General features: G+C 35.9%; 2 protein-coding genes across 8 annotated transcripts in view; one reads left to right on the forward strand and one right to left on the reverse strand.

Annotated features, from left to right (window-relative positions):
* LOC136024777 (uncharacterized) overlaps window positions 1-16,440 on the forward strand; it is a 58,999-nt gene that overhangs the window by 26,733 nt on the left and 15,826 nt on the right. For 2 of the 7 annotated variants that reach the window (XR_010616912.1, XR_010616913.1), the window contains exon 5: window positions 9,735-11,500. The exons of 2 other annotated variants lie outside the window; for them this stretch is intronic. Coding sequence is in view for 1 of the 5 variants with exons in the window: in XM_065700233.1 (XP_065556305.1) it covers window positions 6,092-6,231 (140 nt within the window). In the remaining 4 variants the exon portion in view is untranslated. 3 more of the 7 variants (XR_010616910.1, XR_010616908.1, XM_065700233.1) reach the window with 3 other exon arrangements.
* LOC136024698 (putative ankyrin repeat protein RF_0381) overlaps window positions 15,246-16,440 on the reverse strand; it is a 31,482-nt gene continuing 30,287 nt past the window's right edge. The window contains exon 3 of the mRNA XM_065700114.1: window positions 15,246-16,408. Within this exon, the coding sequence (XP_065556186.1) occupies window positions 15,381-16,408 (1,028 nt within the window). The 3' untranslated portion in view covers window positions 15,246-15,380. The remainder of the gene's footprint in view (window positions 16,409-16,440) is intronic.

Consider the following 16,440-nt stretch of genomic DNA (forward strand, 5'->3'; position numbering starts at 1 on the left):
TAGAATGTTGCGACAGGACTCATTCTAACGGAAATTAAAAGTTCTAGTTCCCTTTTTAAGTGATGAAAAAAATTGGTTAGCACATAGGCCCCCTGCAACGCTCATTTCTCCCCCAAATTCGCCGGATCAAAATTCTGAGATAGACGTTTTATTCACCATAGTCGAAAAACCTAATAACGATGTCTTTGGGGACGACTTACTCCCCCGCAGTCCCTATGGGAGGGGTTGCAAGTTATAAATTTGGACCTGTGTTACGTATAGTAATGGTTACTGGGAAGTGTACGGACGTTTTCAGGGATATTTTTTCGGTTTGTGAAGGAGAGTTGAGGCGGGGTGGGGGGATTACGTGGGAGGATTTTTCCATGGAACAACTTATCATGGGGGAAGAGACTTTCAATGAAGGGGGCGCAGGATTTTCTAGTATTATTTAATAAAACAATGAAAAAATAAATATGAAAAGTTTTTTCTACTTAAAGTGAGGAGCAGCATTACAAATTAAAACGAGCAGAAATTATTACGCATATGAGGGGTTTACCTCCTCGTAATACCTCACTCTTTACGCTAAAGTATTTTTAATAATTTTAACTATTTATTCTACGGCTTTTGTGATTCAAGGGCCATTCTTGTGGAATTGGGACAAAATTTAAGCTTTAGTGTAAAGAGTGAGGTAACAACGAGGGGTGAACCCCCTCATATACGCAATAAAAATATACGAATGTAAAAGTTCGTTACGTAATTTAATTTGTAAATTACGTATATTTTTTACTAATGAAAATGTCAGAAATTAAGAAGTAGAGTTGTGAGTAACTGAAATACTGAGTCACTATAATATATCGTGGCTGGAGTGGCAGCTGAAACTTTGTAAGTGGTGAAATCTTTTCATTTTAATATAGGCAGCATTGCAAAACTCCTAAGAATAGTTTCATATGTAAACAGAAACTGTATGACGAAATAATTAGGGTTGCAGGGGTAGCTAGCAATCTAGGGAGAAACAATCACGTCCCATACTAAAAAATTCAATATCCTATTGTCAAGATTATTTTTGGGATATAGTATCTGGATTGCAGAGGTTTATAGCAACCTAAGAAGAGACGATCACGTCCTATACTAAGAACTACAATAACTCATAACTCTTAAAAATAATTTCAGATTGAAACTCAAAGTAAACTATTAGAACCATCTTATGTCAAAAACCTTTGTACCGCCTATGTAGAAAACTCACAGTCTGTTTGCTTGAACAACAAGGAAAACTTGTTTGCTAGTAAAACAAGAACAAGAGTTAAGAGCTCATATGGCACTTGTGATAAGGTTGGAAGAGCCAAGAGCTCATATGGTATGAGCTCTAGCAAAATTCTAAGAATCAATAGATTGATTTAAAAGGAAAATCAGAGGCTTAATGCCTGTCAGGATTTAAAATAAGAGCTCTGAGTCACGAGGTCTTTCTTAATATCAAAATCCATCAAGATCCGATCACCCACTCGTATGTTACTCTAACTTTTTATAACTTTTCCTCTCTATTCAGCCCCCCAGATGGTCGAATCGGGGTAAACAACTCTATCAAGTTATTTTGTACAGCTCCCTGACACGCCTACCAATTTTCATCGTCCTAGCACGTCCAGAAGCACCAAACTCGCCAAAGACCCCACTGGACCCCACCACCTAACTCCCCCAAAGAGAATGGATCCAGTCCAGTTATGTCAATCATGATTCTACGACATTTATAAGCGTTTTCTAAGATTTTTGGTTTCCCCCTCCAACTCCCTGCAATGCCAACAGATCTGGTCGGGATTTGAAATAAGAGCTCTAAGATATGAGCTCCTTCTAAGTATCAAATTTCATTAAGATCCAGTCACCTGTTTTTCAGTTAAAAATCCCTCAATTTTTCTAATTTTTCAAATTAACCACCCCCAGCTCCCCCAAAGAGAGTGGATCTGTACCAATTATGTCAATCTTGTATCTATAACTTGTGCTTATTCTTCCAATCAAGTTTCATCCCGATCTCTCCACTCTAGGCTTTCTTCAAAATTTCCGGTTTCTAAGATTTCTGTTCCCCCCTCCAACCCACTATGTCCCCAGATCCCATTTGAATTGAAAATAGAGCATTTGAAACAAAAGATTCTTCTATATATATCAAGTTTCATTAAGATTCAATCACCCATTCGCAAGATACCTCGATTTTCACGTTTTCCAAGAATTCTGGTTTCCCCCTCCAACTCCCTTCAATGTCACCGGATCTGGTCGTAAAATGAGAGTTCTAAAGCACAGGATCCTTCTAAATACCAAATTTCATTAAGATCTGATCACCCGTTTGTAAGTTACAAATACATCATTTTTCTCTAATTTTTCAGAATTACCCCCCCCCCCTCCATCTCCACCAAAGAGAGGGGATCTGGTCTGGTTACGTCAGTCACCTGTCTTGGACTTGTGCTTATTCTCTCCTCCAAGTTTCATCCTGATCTCTCCACTTTAAGTGTTTTCCAAGATTTCTAGCCCCCCCCCCTAATGACACTGGATCCGGTCAGGATTTAAAATAGGATATCTAAATTTTGAGGTCCTTCTGAATATTAAATTTCATTAAGATACGATCACTTTTTCGTAAGTTAAAAATAAATCTTTTTTTCTAATTTTATAGAATTATCCCTCCCCCTCCCAACTCTACCAAAGAAAGCCGGTCCATTCCGGCTATGTCAATCCCGGATCTAGAACTTGCGCTTATTTTTCACACTAAGTTTCATCCCGATCCTCAACTCAACTTCAAATTTCATTAAGATCTGATCTCTCCTCAAAGTTAAAAATGCCTCATTTATTCTAATTTTTCAGAATTACCCCTCACCCCTCCAAATCCTCCAAACGGAGAAGCTCCGTTCCGGCTATGTAATTAACGTATCTAATTCCTTGCAACACGCCACCAGCTTGCCTTGCCACAGCTGGTGGCGTGTTGCAAGGAATTATTTAGGACTTCTGCTTATTTTTCCCACCAAGTTTCATCCCGATCCCTCCACTCTAAGCGTTTTCCAAGATTTTAGTTCCCTCCCCCATGTAACTGGATATGGTTGGGATTTAAAATAAGAGCTCTGATGCACGATCTCCTTCCAAAGATCAAATTTCATTAAGATCCCATCACCCGTTCGTAAGTTTCTTCATTTTTCCTATTTTTCCGAATTATTCGGCCCCCCACTTTCCCCAGATGGTTAAATCAGGAAAACGATTATTTCTTATTTAATCTGGTCCGGTCCATGCTTGGCTTGCCAAATTTCGTCGTCCTGACTTACCTGAAAGTGCTTAAAGTAGCAAAACCAGGACAGACCGACATACAGACCGACAGAATTTGCGATCGCTGTATGTCACTTGGTTGATACCAAGTGCCGTAAAAACGGCTTGAACTCAGATATCGGCATCGACGGCATATTTTTTTATGTCTTTTTTTTCTCTCCAGCTGACTAGACATCGGAAAATCATGAAGCGGTTTCATGGCTCATTTCAAAAAAATTGCTACAGTTACTGCCTTCTATAGTCAAAAACAAAAACTTTTGAAAGTAGTTAATAGTTAGTTAATAGTTAATAGTTAAATAGTTATTAGTTAATATTAATTAGTAGTAACTCTAGCCCATAAAATATATTTTTTTTTTACTTTAAAGAGTAGCTTCGATAAAAAGTGATAATTGCATGAAATATAAAACAAACATTTCTGAGCCCAATTCTACTCTTTAATCGAAATAAACATAGTTAGGTATTACGTAAACTGTAAAAATATTTATGGTGTCCAATCATCAATTCCAATGTTTTAAACAAACTAGAGATATATCAGAAAATTTTAAGAGAAGTTTTAGTTTCTATCGGTATTAATAATTGAACATTTTAGATATTACGCAAGATATTACGCAAAACAAATTATAATGTTCTCTTGGGAATTTTTTCAAAACGTTATTAAGTGCTTAGCCATTGTGATTCTGACATCCTCTGTTGGAATTACAACATGGCAATTCTTTAAACAGTTTAAATCCAAAATGGATAAATGCTTGACAGAAGAAGATGATAAAGACGCCAACTTTTCGTCTAAGAAGATGAGTTCACTTAAACAAGCCAACAAGGCTAGGGCTCCTGAAAAATCAATCTTCAGACCTTCTATAAATGAGACTATAAGGTGCATTGAACAAACATTTACAATAATAAAAAAAATACCGGACTCGCAAAAAATTCAAAAGACTAAAGCAGAGACTAATGGTACTGAAAACAAAAATTATTCTGAAAAGGAAAATGCAACAGAAAAAGAAAATGTTGTTGAGAAAAAAAAAGTTGCAGAAATGGAAAATGTTGCTGAAAAATACAGAAAATATGAAGTAGAGAGACAAAGCACAAAAACAAAGCATCTCAAAACCAAAAAAGCAAAGAAAATTAAAATAGAAGAAGGAAAACACCTTCTCAGGGCTCTATTGATTAAAATTAGGGACTCAATCCAGTATTTGGACAGAAGAGTTAAAATCACTAAATTAGTTACTAGCTGGGTTCAAGACAACTTCCGAATATTGTTTTTCAAACTATGGGATGGAACTGGAACATGTTTGCTGAATATACCATTGTATACTATTGAATGGACGATCGAATTTTTTGTTACGCTGTTTGTAACAGTAAAAAAATTGCCAAAGTGGTTGGAAACAGTCTTTTTTGGAAACAGTTTACATGATGCTGCTATGAAAGGTGATTTGAAGATTTGTCACGAACTAGTTTCAAAGGGTGTAAGTATAGATGCCTTAGATAGGTGGGAAAGAACAGCCTTATATTACGCTGTAATTTCACATGGATTAGATGTGACTCAGTATCTATTAATGAAAGGTGCAAATCCAAATGCAAAACCCAGATATTTAAGCGAAACAATGTTACAGGCTGCTGCTATGGACGGCTGTTTAGATATTTGTCGACTACTAGTTGCCAAGGGTGCCACTATAAATGCCACAGCCTTATATTACGCTGTTAGTTTTAATAAGGTAGATGTAACTAGGTATCTATTAGAGAATGGAGCCAACCTAAATGCAAAGCATTTAGTGTATTCGGATATACCCTTTAACCGCGAAACTGTCTTACACACTGCTGTTCGGGTCGCCACTTTAGAAATTTGTCAACTCCTAGTTGCCAAGGGTGCCACCGTAGATGCCTTAGATTCGGGGGATAGAACACCATTATATTACGCCATAACTTTGGAGAAATTAGATGTGACTAGGTATCTATTAGAGAATGGAGCCAACCTAAATGCAAAGCATTTAGTGTATACGGATATACCCTTTAACCGAGAAACTGTCTTACATACTGCTGTTCGGGTCGCCACTTTAGAAATTTGTCAACTCCTAGTTGCCAAGGGTGCCACCGTAGATGCCTTAGATTCGGGGGATAGAACACCATTATATTACGCCATAACTTTGGAGAAATTAGATGTGACTAGGTATCTTTTAGAGACTGGAGCCAACCCAAATGCAAATTGTGCATATGTATTTCGGCACAGTATAGTCAAATGCAGGCTCTTACATGTTGCTGCTAGACAAGGCAATTTGGACATTTGTCAGCTACTAGTTTCAAAGGGAGCCGATGTAAATTGTTTAAATTCAAATGAGGAGACACCTTTGATGATAGTTTTAAAAAACTACCTTTCACTTAGGCGACAATGTACCTTTTGGCAGATATTTGGGAAAAACCCCGTTTCATCAAGAAATCACCCTCAAAATCATTTAGCCATAGCTGAGTATCTTTTGAAAAATATTGGAGTTTCCGAACTGAAAAAAGATGTCGAAGATAAATATAAGAAATACTTGTATTTAATATTTCAAAACAAGAGTTTCGAAGATTAGCACCATGGTATCCAACAACGTGTAAACTTGCGTCTGAAAAGTCTGACGGGTCGCTTAAATCAATTTCCTGGGATGTAAGTTGGGAGAATATAGATAATATAGAAATAAGTGACATCATAAATGGGTTAAATATACCAGAATACTTAAGGAAATACTTAATTTACGTGGAGGAAAAGACATATGTTCCAAGACCGGAGATTCGTTTAGGTATAGTTGTACCGGCAGCTGATGGCTAACTTTTGTTACTTTAGTTGGACCAGCAGCTGATGGCTTGGTTGTACCTGCTGTTATTTACTTTACTGTACCTGCAGCTGTTGGCTTAGTTGTTTTGGTTGCATTATTTGTTGTCTTGTTTGTAATGTTGCTGTATTGTGATATTTTTATATTTTAATTTATAAGGTTGCTGTATTGTGTTATTTTTAATATTGCTGTAACAGTGCTTAGTTACAGTATTTGTAGTCTCAGTTTTCTTAGTTGTATCACTTGTTGTCTTATTTGTATATGTTATGTGGAATTTAATGTTATTTGTAATAGCAATTTGTTGCTATTGGGTTAGTTGTGCTTACAGCTGCTGGCTTGGTTACACCTGCAGCTGTGGGGTTAGTTGTAAAATATGCTGTTGGAATTGTTGTATATTAGTTGTCTAAGACATATTACTTGTAGTCTTTGTTATGTTATTTATAATGTTTCTTTATTGAGTTATTCATAATGTAATTTGTAAAGTTGTTTGTAATGTTCCTGGGTTGTACTATTTGTAATGTTGCTGTAATAGTGTTTAGAAGCACTGTTTCTCCTCTGGGTTGTCGTAGTTGTATTATTGTTTGTTTTCTATGTAACGTTCCTGTACTGAAATATTTGTAATTTTACTTGTAATGTTTATTGTAATGTTGCTGTATTGTCTTATTTGTAATAGTACTGTAACAGTGCTTAGTTGCAGTATTTTTCATACTCAGTTGTCTTAGTTGTATCACTTGTTATCGTATTTGTATATGTTATGTAGAATCTAATGTTATTTGTAATAGCAACAAATTGCCAACAGCAATTTGTTGCTCTCAGGTTAGTTGTGCTTACACCTGCTGGCTTGGTTGCACCTGCAGCTGTCTGCTGAGTTGTAAAATATGCTGTTGGCTTAGTTGTACATTAGTTGTCTAAGTAATATTACTTGTTGTCTTAGTTATATTATTTGTAATATTACTGTATTGATTATTCGTAATGTAATTTGTAAAGTTGTTTGTAATGTTGCTGTACCTTATGTAGGAAACTCATTGTCCCTTTGCTTTGATAACATAGAAAATATATTGGTTTGAAAATAAAAAAAGTGTTGCTGGAACCACGATATTCTGCATCAACGAAATATTATTTTTCGCAGATAGTTAGGCACTGGAACATCGTAGAGAGCTTTTTAATGGCCCTTTTTAACGGAAAATCCTGCATCTAATACTCTTTTTAGTTAAAAACAAAGTAGTTTTTGAAGTAGAAGCAGTATTTTGACGAAGAGCTGCATTTTTCTATATCACTCTAGTAGCAAATGCTATTAACATTATATTAATAGACGATCAATAGGAAATCAAACCATTGCTTTAATTAATTGCACTTGGTTATTTGCGTTGTTCTTCGATTATTAAAGAAGACGACAGACATGGTAATTTCCTTTCAAACAGCTCTCTATGATGTTCTAATTCACAATTATCTTGGGAAAACAAGAAAAGAAAGACTGTCGATGAAGAATTTCGTAGTTCAAACAATTTATCTCATTTTTCAACAAGTTCGAGCCAATAGATTTTCCTCATATTCAAACTAAGAGAAGGTAAGTTTCCTATTTTTGGGTTTTGGACAAGGTGGCTCTAAAAGTGTAAATCCTGTTTTTATCTGCCCATATTTTTAGTAGTTGTGGGCTATTACATATCTTAGCTTTGGACTCGATCGTCTCTTACTAGGTTGCTAGCCACTGCTGCAGCCTTGATTATACAAGACTTAATGCTCGTAGAGCTCCAAATACTCAACTTGACTTGTGTCCCCAAATGTTGACAATGATGTACAAAAACTCTTTCGTTCCCTATTTTGTTTCGCATTTTAATAAATGATATAACTTTGTAACTATTTTTATCCCTTAACATTTATTTTATCATTGTAATTGTTGTGACGTGCTTATGCTAGCTTGTGTGCTATTTTAGCCAGTAAATCATATTTTATTCTATTCCCCTCTAACTATCCCTTTTTTCCTGAAACACGCCTGATTTAAATTTTGAGACATCCATTTGAAAACAAAATAGTTCAAAGAACATATAACAATGCCTTTAGGGTTGAAATAACCCCCAGAACCCTGGGGAAAGGGTTCTAAGTTATATGCTTGGGACATAAAAAAGTTTTTATGGAGTGAGATGTTGTATAAATTTCAGATGGGCATTTGATTTTAAATTGAAAGTTATAGTGCCCTTTTTAAGAGTCAAAAGTGATTTGAAATCGGGGAGGGGGGCAACCAGCCCCCCCCCCCCCCAAAAAAAAAACAACAAACATGCCCATCATTTCACAAAAACAAAGTTTTGAGACATCTTTTCTTCAGCATTGTTGAAAGGTTCAGTAATTACGCGTTTGGCAATGTCAACCATCTCCCCCCCCCCCAGATGCCTCAGGGCAAGGGTAGTATTTTATGCCATTTGTTCATTTTTTACATATAGTTTATGTTATTGGAAAAAGGTATGCATATTTGACTACTACTTTCCCAAAATACAAAGGGCATTAACATGAGTTTTTCAAGGAATATTGAGGGGAATGTTGAACTAAATGGCAACCCTAAACGCAAAAGGCAACTTTTGCGCGCTACTGCTACTATAATTCTGTAGTAGTTACTACTAGGGCTGAGGATATTGAAATAAGCATCTGAGTAAATGTTGAAGGAAAACGTTGAACTAAATCAAAGCATATTATGTGCATACAGATTACTGATACAGACGTATCAGTAATTATCTAGCATAATCTTCCAGTCTTAATTTAGCATCCAGCCCCTGAGCATCTTGGTTGTTACCCGGTGAACAAAGTTTATCTTTCGGACCTTTAACCTCTTATAAAAGATGGTTAAACAAAGACTAGTTTGCCCCGAATGTATGTTGAGAGTCTTTTTGAGCACAGTGAAATGTTTAAGCTGCAATTGCTTCTTCCATTCAGGAGAGAAAAAGGGTGCTAAAATTGATGCAGCTAATTGGAGTGAGAACTGGCGTTGTTCAGACTGCTCCTCTATGAAAATTTCAACTATATTTGTAAATTCTTTAAACTTACCTGTTTTTGCTTCACCTTGCATCCCCTGTTCTCTAAAATCAAGAGCTAGGATGCTTAGTATCCAAACGGAACTTAGGTAAAATTCTAGTTTAGTGACTTTTGGCTATCTTGGAAAGGGGTCAGGTTAGGAAAATGAAACTTTCAGGGATGGATCTATAAGGTGCAGTGAACGAATATTTACAATCGAAAAGAAAATACTGGACTCACAAAAAATTCAAAAGACTAAATCAGAGACTAATGAAAAGAATAGCGAAAAAAATGCTTCAGAAAAAGAAAATGCTACAGAGAAAAAAATGCCGTTGAAAAAGCAAATGGTACTGAAAACAAAAATTATTCTAAAAAGGAAAATACGACAGAAAAAAAAATATTGTTGAGAAAAAAAAAGTTGCAGAAATGGAAAATGTTGCTGAAAAATGCAGAAAATATGAAGTAGAAAAACAAAGCATCTCAAAACCAAAGAAGCAAAGAAAATTAAAATAGAAGAAGAAAAACATCTTCCCATGGCTATACTGATTAAAATTAGGGACTCAATCCAGTATTTTGACAGAAGAGTTAAAATCACTGAATTAATTACTAGCTGGGTTCAAGAAAACTTCCTAATGTTACTTTTCAAACTAGGGGATGGAACTGGAACAGGTTTGCTGAATATACCATTGAATGGACGATCGAATTTTTTATGACGCTGTTTGCAACACTGAAAAAACTGCCACAGAAGTTGGAAACAGTCTTTTTTGGAAAAAGGTATAAATGATGCTGCTATGAAAGGTGATTTGAAGATTTGTCACGAACTAGTTTCAAAGGGTGTAAGCATAGATGCCTTAGATAGGTGGGAAAGAACAGCCTTATATTACGCTGTAATTTCACATGGATTAGATGTGACTCAGTATCTATTAATGAAAGGTGCAAATCCAAATGCAAAACCCAGATATTTAAGCGAAACAATGTTACAGGCTGCTGCTATGGACGGCTGTTTAGATATTTGTCGACTACTAGTTGCCAAGGGTGCCACTATAAATGCCACAGCCTTATATTACGCTGTTAGTTTTAATAAGGTAGTTGTAACTAGGTATCTATTAGAGAATGGAGCCAACCTAAATGCAAAGAATTTAGTGTATTCGGATATACCCTTTAACCGCGAAACTGTCTTACACACTGCTGTTCGGGTTGCCACTTTAGAAATTTGTCAACTACTAGTTGTCGAGGGTGCCACTGTAGATGCCTTAGATTCGGGGGGTAGTGCAACTTTATATTACGCCGTAACTTTTTACGGCGTACACATTTTTTACGCAGTTAAAAATTAGCGCATATCCGTTGTATATACACATGAGAATCCATATATAGAAGCCTGCCGCGTGCCGCTAGATTGGGCCAGGCGGCGAAGCCGCCTGGTCCCAGCTAGTTACACTTAACTTTTAATTCCACATAACATATACAAATAAGAAAACAAGTGATACGACTGAGACTACAAATACTGCAACTAAGCAGTGTTACAGCAACATTAAAAATAACACAATACAGCAACCTTACAAATTACATTAAAAAAAAATATCACAATATAGCAACATTACAAATAAGACAACAAATACAACCGAAACAACTAAGCCAACAGCTGCAAATATAGTAAAGCAAATAACATCAGGTACAACCAAGCCATCAGCTGCTGGTCTAACTAAAGTAACAACAGTTAGCCATCAGCTGCCAGTACAACTATACCTAAAAGAATCTCCGGTTGTGGAACATATGTCATTTCCTACACGTAAATTAAGTATTTCCTTAAGTATTTTGGCATATTTAACCCATTTATGATATCACTTATTTCTATATTATCTATATTCTCCCAAATTACATCCCGAGAAATTGATTTAAGTGACCCGTCAGACTTTTCAGACGGAAGTTTACACATTACAAACAAATACAAAGTAGAAACAATAGGGAAAATATTTTCAAGATAGTGGAAATCAGTTCTGTGAATATATACAGAAAACTTATTAAAAATTTTAACCAGAGTCATTAAAGGCTACGGTCAACTTCAGCGATGAGGGGTTTGCAACTATGCTAGTTGATGCACCCAATTATTTGTTTCCGGGGAACTTGATGTCTATTAAGGGACTTATAAGTAAGAATCGGTTCACTTTGGGTGAGAAACGGCTGTTAGCTCATAATCATCTTTGGCAATAAGGGGTTTGCCACTTTTGCTAGTTGGTGTACCTACTCTTTGTTTTTGGTGTATTTGATGGTTAAACCCATTTGGTGCCAGTGGTAAGACATGTAGGGGACTTGTAAGTAATAAGCAGGCTGTTGGGCTACAATCATCTTCAGCGATGAGTGGTTTGCAACTTTTGCTAGTTGGCGTATCCATTTATTTTTATAGTTGGAAACCCCTCATCGCTGAAGTTGACTGCAGCCTAACAATAGATTATTAATTACAAGTCCCCTACATGTCTTGCCACTGGAACCAATTGGTTTTACCATCAAATACACTGGAAACAAATAATAGATACACCAACTAGCAAAAGTTGCTAAAACCTCATTGCCAAAGGTTATTACCTAACAGCCGACTGTTGCTTACAAGCCCTCTATATGTCTCACAATTTGTTTCGAATTGATTTTGTTTCAGTGTATACCTTACTACTGAAGTTGTCAACCCCTTGAAACTTTCAAACTGGTATACCTCATGAAGAAATTTTGTACCAAAAAATGGATGTCATATACTTTGATCAGCTCATCAAGAGCTATCGATTTCCTTTGAAAAAAAATTCTATGTCTTACTTCAAAAGTGGATTTTTTTTTGCTGTAGGCCAACTTTCTAACGTCACCACATAAGCTCCAATTTCTTTAGCAATGAGAGAACTTTTAAAGTTTATTAGGCAGATCTGATACCATTTCTCTACCGCAATCCTATGTCCAAAAAACCGAATGATAAACTCAGCTGAAATCACGAACAGTAATAGATGGAAACAATAGATGGCAGCACTATCATACCCATGGGAAAATGCACATTTTTGTTCCTGTAAATTTTTATATTTATCACTCAAAGAAGATATATTTGCTGTGGGGCCGGGTAACTGCTGCATATATTTAACACTTATAGATTTTAGTCCATCTTCAATTTGAAAGTGGTGCCTGCCTGCTTGCCTTCTAGAATGGAGCTTTCCACTCGAAAGCAGAAACGTGGTTTGATGAAGCGAAAGCTTGGCAGCACACTTCAGATACTCCTCTCGGACATAGGCTATATAACTCCACTTCACTTCGCACACCATAGGCTCTGGCACCATAGGAGCTGTCCAAAAATATAATGTCATATTCATCAATCCGGCCTGAGGTCCACACTTTCCGTTAAAACCGCACAGGTTAGACCCTTACCAGTTTCCAGGAATAAGCTGAGATCGGCGGCATAGAAAAAAAAGTGGGACAAAACCAAAGTGTTACTCTTGCAACACAATTCTAGTTTATTGACTTCTTGCTATCTCGTTAAGGGGTTAGGTTAGGAAAATGAAACTTTCAGGGATAGTTCTACAGGCCAAAGTATGTCCCGGGAAGGTATTTTGAAGTACCTACCTCCACTCCTTCTCCCTCTAGAGGGTCTTGACCTTTGATGACCTTTGAAAATATGTGTGTTATAAACGTGAAACCTTGCAAAATAGATCTTCTGCTTAAACAAAGTGTAACAAAATTGTTTTCAGCTTCAGAACTTTGCTCAATCCTAATTTGTAAGGTTTTAAAGATATGCAAATACATTTATTAAATTTTGAAAAAAAAACAAAAAAACATTGTTATGGCTCAGAATTCTATTCAAATAACAAAGATTGCATTTTGAGAACTAAAGGAAGAGAAACAGCAACTGGTAACTGAAAATTAAGATAAAATGCTGTTTGGTCAAAATTTCAATAGGTATAGACCTGTCATGTAGGTGAATTTCAGGGCCCTTTAGAGGGAGAAGGAGTGGAGGGACTTGCAAGTAAGAATCTGTTCATTTTGGGGTAGAAATTTGTGTAAATTGGTGCACATTGTATTCGATCTCTTTAAATGTCACAGAATTAAGTGTTTACGCAACGGGCACAAACGATAAGGTAAAATAGTGAGTTAGTTTCGTAATAATTAGTTTCACCTATGGTATTTTAATCCTGAAAAGTTACGGATAGCTTTATAATACCAACCAGATTATATAAGATATTGTTTTAAGTTTTCATCCGTCATGATGTCTACGATTGAAAAGGATAAAGTTCAACTGTCTGCAAAGTCAATTTAGTCCCTTCTTTCGATACTGTTTCGATGTTGTTTTTTCAATGCTGAGGAATAGCCTTTGATCATGTGATTACTGATCGATAGCGAAGAAACAAAACCAAAGTGTTGCTGTCGCAACACTTTAGTCGGCGAAGCCGACAACGCAAATTTGATGTTTGGAAGGATATCGTGGCTCAGGCCGCTTTTTTTTTTAAATCCTAACCGGACCTGGTGACATTGAGGGAGTTGGGGGGGGGACCTAAAATCTCGGAAAACGCTTAGAGTGGAGGGATCGGGATGAAACTTGGTGGGAAAAATAAGCACAAGTCCTAGATACGTGGTTGATATAGCTGGAACGGATCCGCTCTCTTTGCGGCAGTTGGGGGGGGGGGGGTTAATTCTGAAAAATAGAAAAAATTGGTTATTTTTAACTTATGAAGAAGTGATCGGATCTTAATGAAATTTGACGTTTCGAGATTTTGGCTGACACTTACGTTCTGTTATGTTGGAACGCTAAACCTAAAAATAAAATCATCAAATCAAATTTTGAACTTCTGTAGATATTGTGGGCAGCCAATATTCTTTGTTTTGAGGGAAAATTGGAAAAGGAATCACGGTTTATTTTTGCACATACAAAGGTAAAAAGAAAACAATAGATGTTTTCCGAACATTAAAACCAAAGGTTTAGTGCTGAGTTTTGGCTAAAATTTATGATCTGTTGGAACACAAATTCAAGCCACCAATTGGAATTTCGAAAGTTTTCATTACATTTCAATGTTACTTTATCAGTAATGTTTTTACACATTGTGGAATAAGACACAAATTATTACGCAAAGACGAAAGATCTCTAGTGCAATGATAATTCAATATTTTTAAGTGCAAAATGGGAAAGACAACCACTTGGGTCATTTTTCCACATACACAGAAGAAAAAAAAGCCCAATTGATGTTTTCTAAAAATTAAAACCGAAGACTTTATGCGAGGATTCAGCTTAGGTTTGTGTTTCACTGTGTTGGAATGCTAAACGTCAAAATAAAATTATTAAATTGAATTTTGAACTTTTTTGTGTTGTTTTATTAACGATTTCGTTAGATATGGTGGATTGCAGGGCTGTATCCAGGGTGGTTAGGGTATTTGACCCCCCCCCCCCCCAAAAAAAAAAGGTTGTCTGACTCGTAAAACTTAACAAAATGAGTGTAAACCAATTTTGATGCATTTTTGTACCCCTCCCCACCCCGAAAAAAACCTTTTGTACCCCCCCCCCCCCCCGAAAAAAAAAATAAAAATTCTGGATACATCCCTGGTAGATTGTGACGCAAATTTTTACCCTTTAAGAAAAAATATATTGGGCGACGAAAAAATATATTGGGCTGTTTTAAGTGTACTTTGAAAAGGTGAATCACTGGGTTGATTTTTGTATAGAGACAATGCTGAAATTTCCCTCATTTTCTAAGTTAATTTTTTTTCTTAGTTTATGTTTTTTCTAATATTTTTGTCAATCGTCATGTATAGACAGTGTGGTCATAGGATATTTTTACCCACCAAAAAATATATTATCATCTTGAGTAGCCTATGATTCTCAAAATTCATGCTATGTAACTGGTGCATATAGCTACAGCATGGTGATAATCTTAATACTTGACAAGCGATTTTTGTATGTGTTTTCCAAGACAAATTCTGATAAAGAACGAATATTTTTTGGGAAGTCTTGGGTAAAATTTCGATTCTATTTGCATTTTTGGAGCAAAAAATTTAAAAAGTTAGACAAAAAGTCTAGGATTTTTTCAAAAAGTTAGACAAAATAAAGTCGTGTGCTTCACTCAGGAAAAAAAAGAAAAATTGATGTTCGTGAAACCTAAACATAAGCTATTTAGTAATTCATATCAAATACAGAATTCATTGTTATATCTTTATTTATTGAAAGGTTTCAACATTAGTTATTATTTCAAGCATATTTCTCAGAAATGTATCTGCTCAGAAGTATGGAAAAAATAATAATATTAATTTTTTTAATTTTAATAAAATTAAAAATTTAATGGTTTATTCTTCTAGTTTTAATATCACTGCTTCTTTACCGCTAGCTTCTCCACTTGAAAATTTGTAACAAAACTTTTGAGAAAATACCCAATTAGAATCCTTGAGCTCATTTGCAGGATAACTTGTCTGAGTCTTGTCTGAGAGCCTTATGTTTCTTTCGCTTACATTTAAATTTGCCACTCTCAGTTTTAATACATGGCTTGCAAAATAAACAGCAGTATCATCAACAGCTGCATCAAAAGCTGTACGGTCATTTCTATCTGTAATATCTATGTCAGATCCATGCTCCAGAATAGTTGCAACACACTCTTTATCTCCACTCCGACTAGCATAATGAAGCACTGTCATGACATACTTGTCCTTAGAGTTAACATAGGCTCCATATTTGAGAAGACATTCACAAGTCTGTGAAATTGAAATAGATACAGAAGAACATGATAAATGAAGTGGACTTGCGCCATCCTCATTTTTTACATTAACATCAGTGCCAGACTGTATAAGATATTCAACAGTCTCTGTGTGTCCTTTCCGAGCTGCTAAATAAAGAGGAGTTTCACCATAATTATTTCTTATATTAACATCAGCGCCAGACTGTATAAGATATTCAACAGCCTCTGTGTGTCCTTTCCAAGCTGCTAAATTAAGGGGAGTTTCACCATAATTATGTCTTATATTAACATTAGCGCCAGACTGTATAAGATATTCAACAATCTCTGTGTGTCCTTTCCAAGCTGCTAAATTAAGGGGAGTTTCACCATAATTATTTCTTATATTTACATCAGCGCCAGACTGTATAAGATATTCAACAGTCTCTGTGTGTCCTTTCCAAGCTGCTGAATTAAGGGGAGTTTCACCATAATTATTTCTTATATTTACATCAGCGCCTGACTGTATAAGATATTCAACAGTCTCTGTGTGTCCTTTCCAAGCTGCTAAATTAAGGGGAGTTTCACCATAATTATTTCTTATATTTACATCAGCGCCAGACTGTATAAGATATTCAACAGTCTCTGTGTGTCCTTTCCAAGCTGCTAAATGAAGGGGAGTTTCACCATAATTATTT

Source organism: Artemia franciscana, chromosome 3, assembly GCF_032884065.1.
Source record: "Artemia franciscana chromosome 3, ASM3288406v1, whole genome shotgun sequence".
NCBI classification, from domain to species: domain Eukaryota; kingdom Metazoa; phylum Arthropoda; class Branchiopoda; order Anostraca; family Artemiidae; genus Artemia; species Artemia franciscana.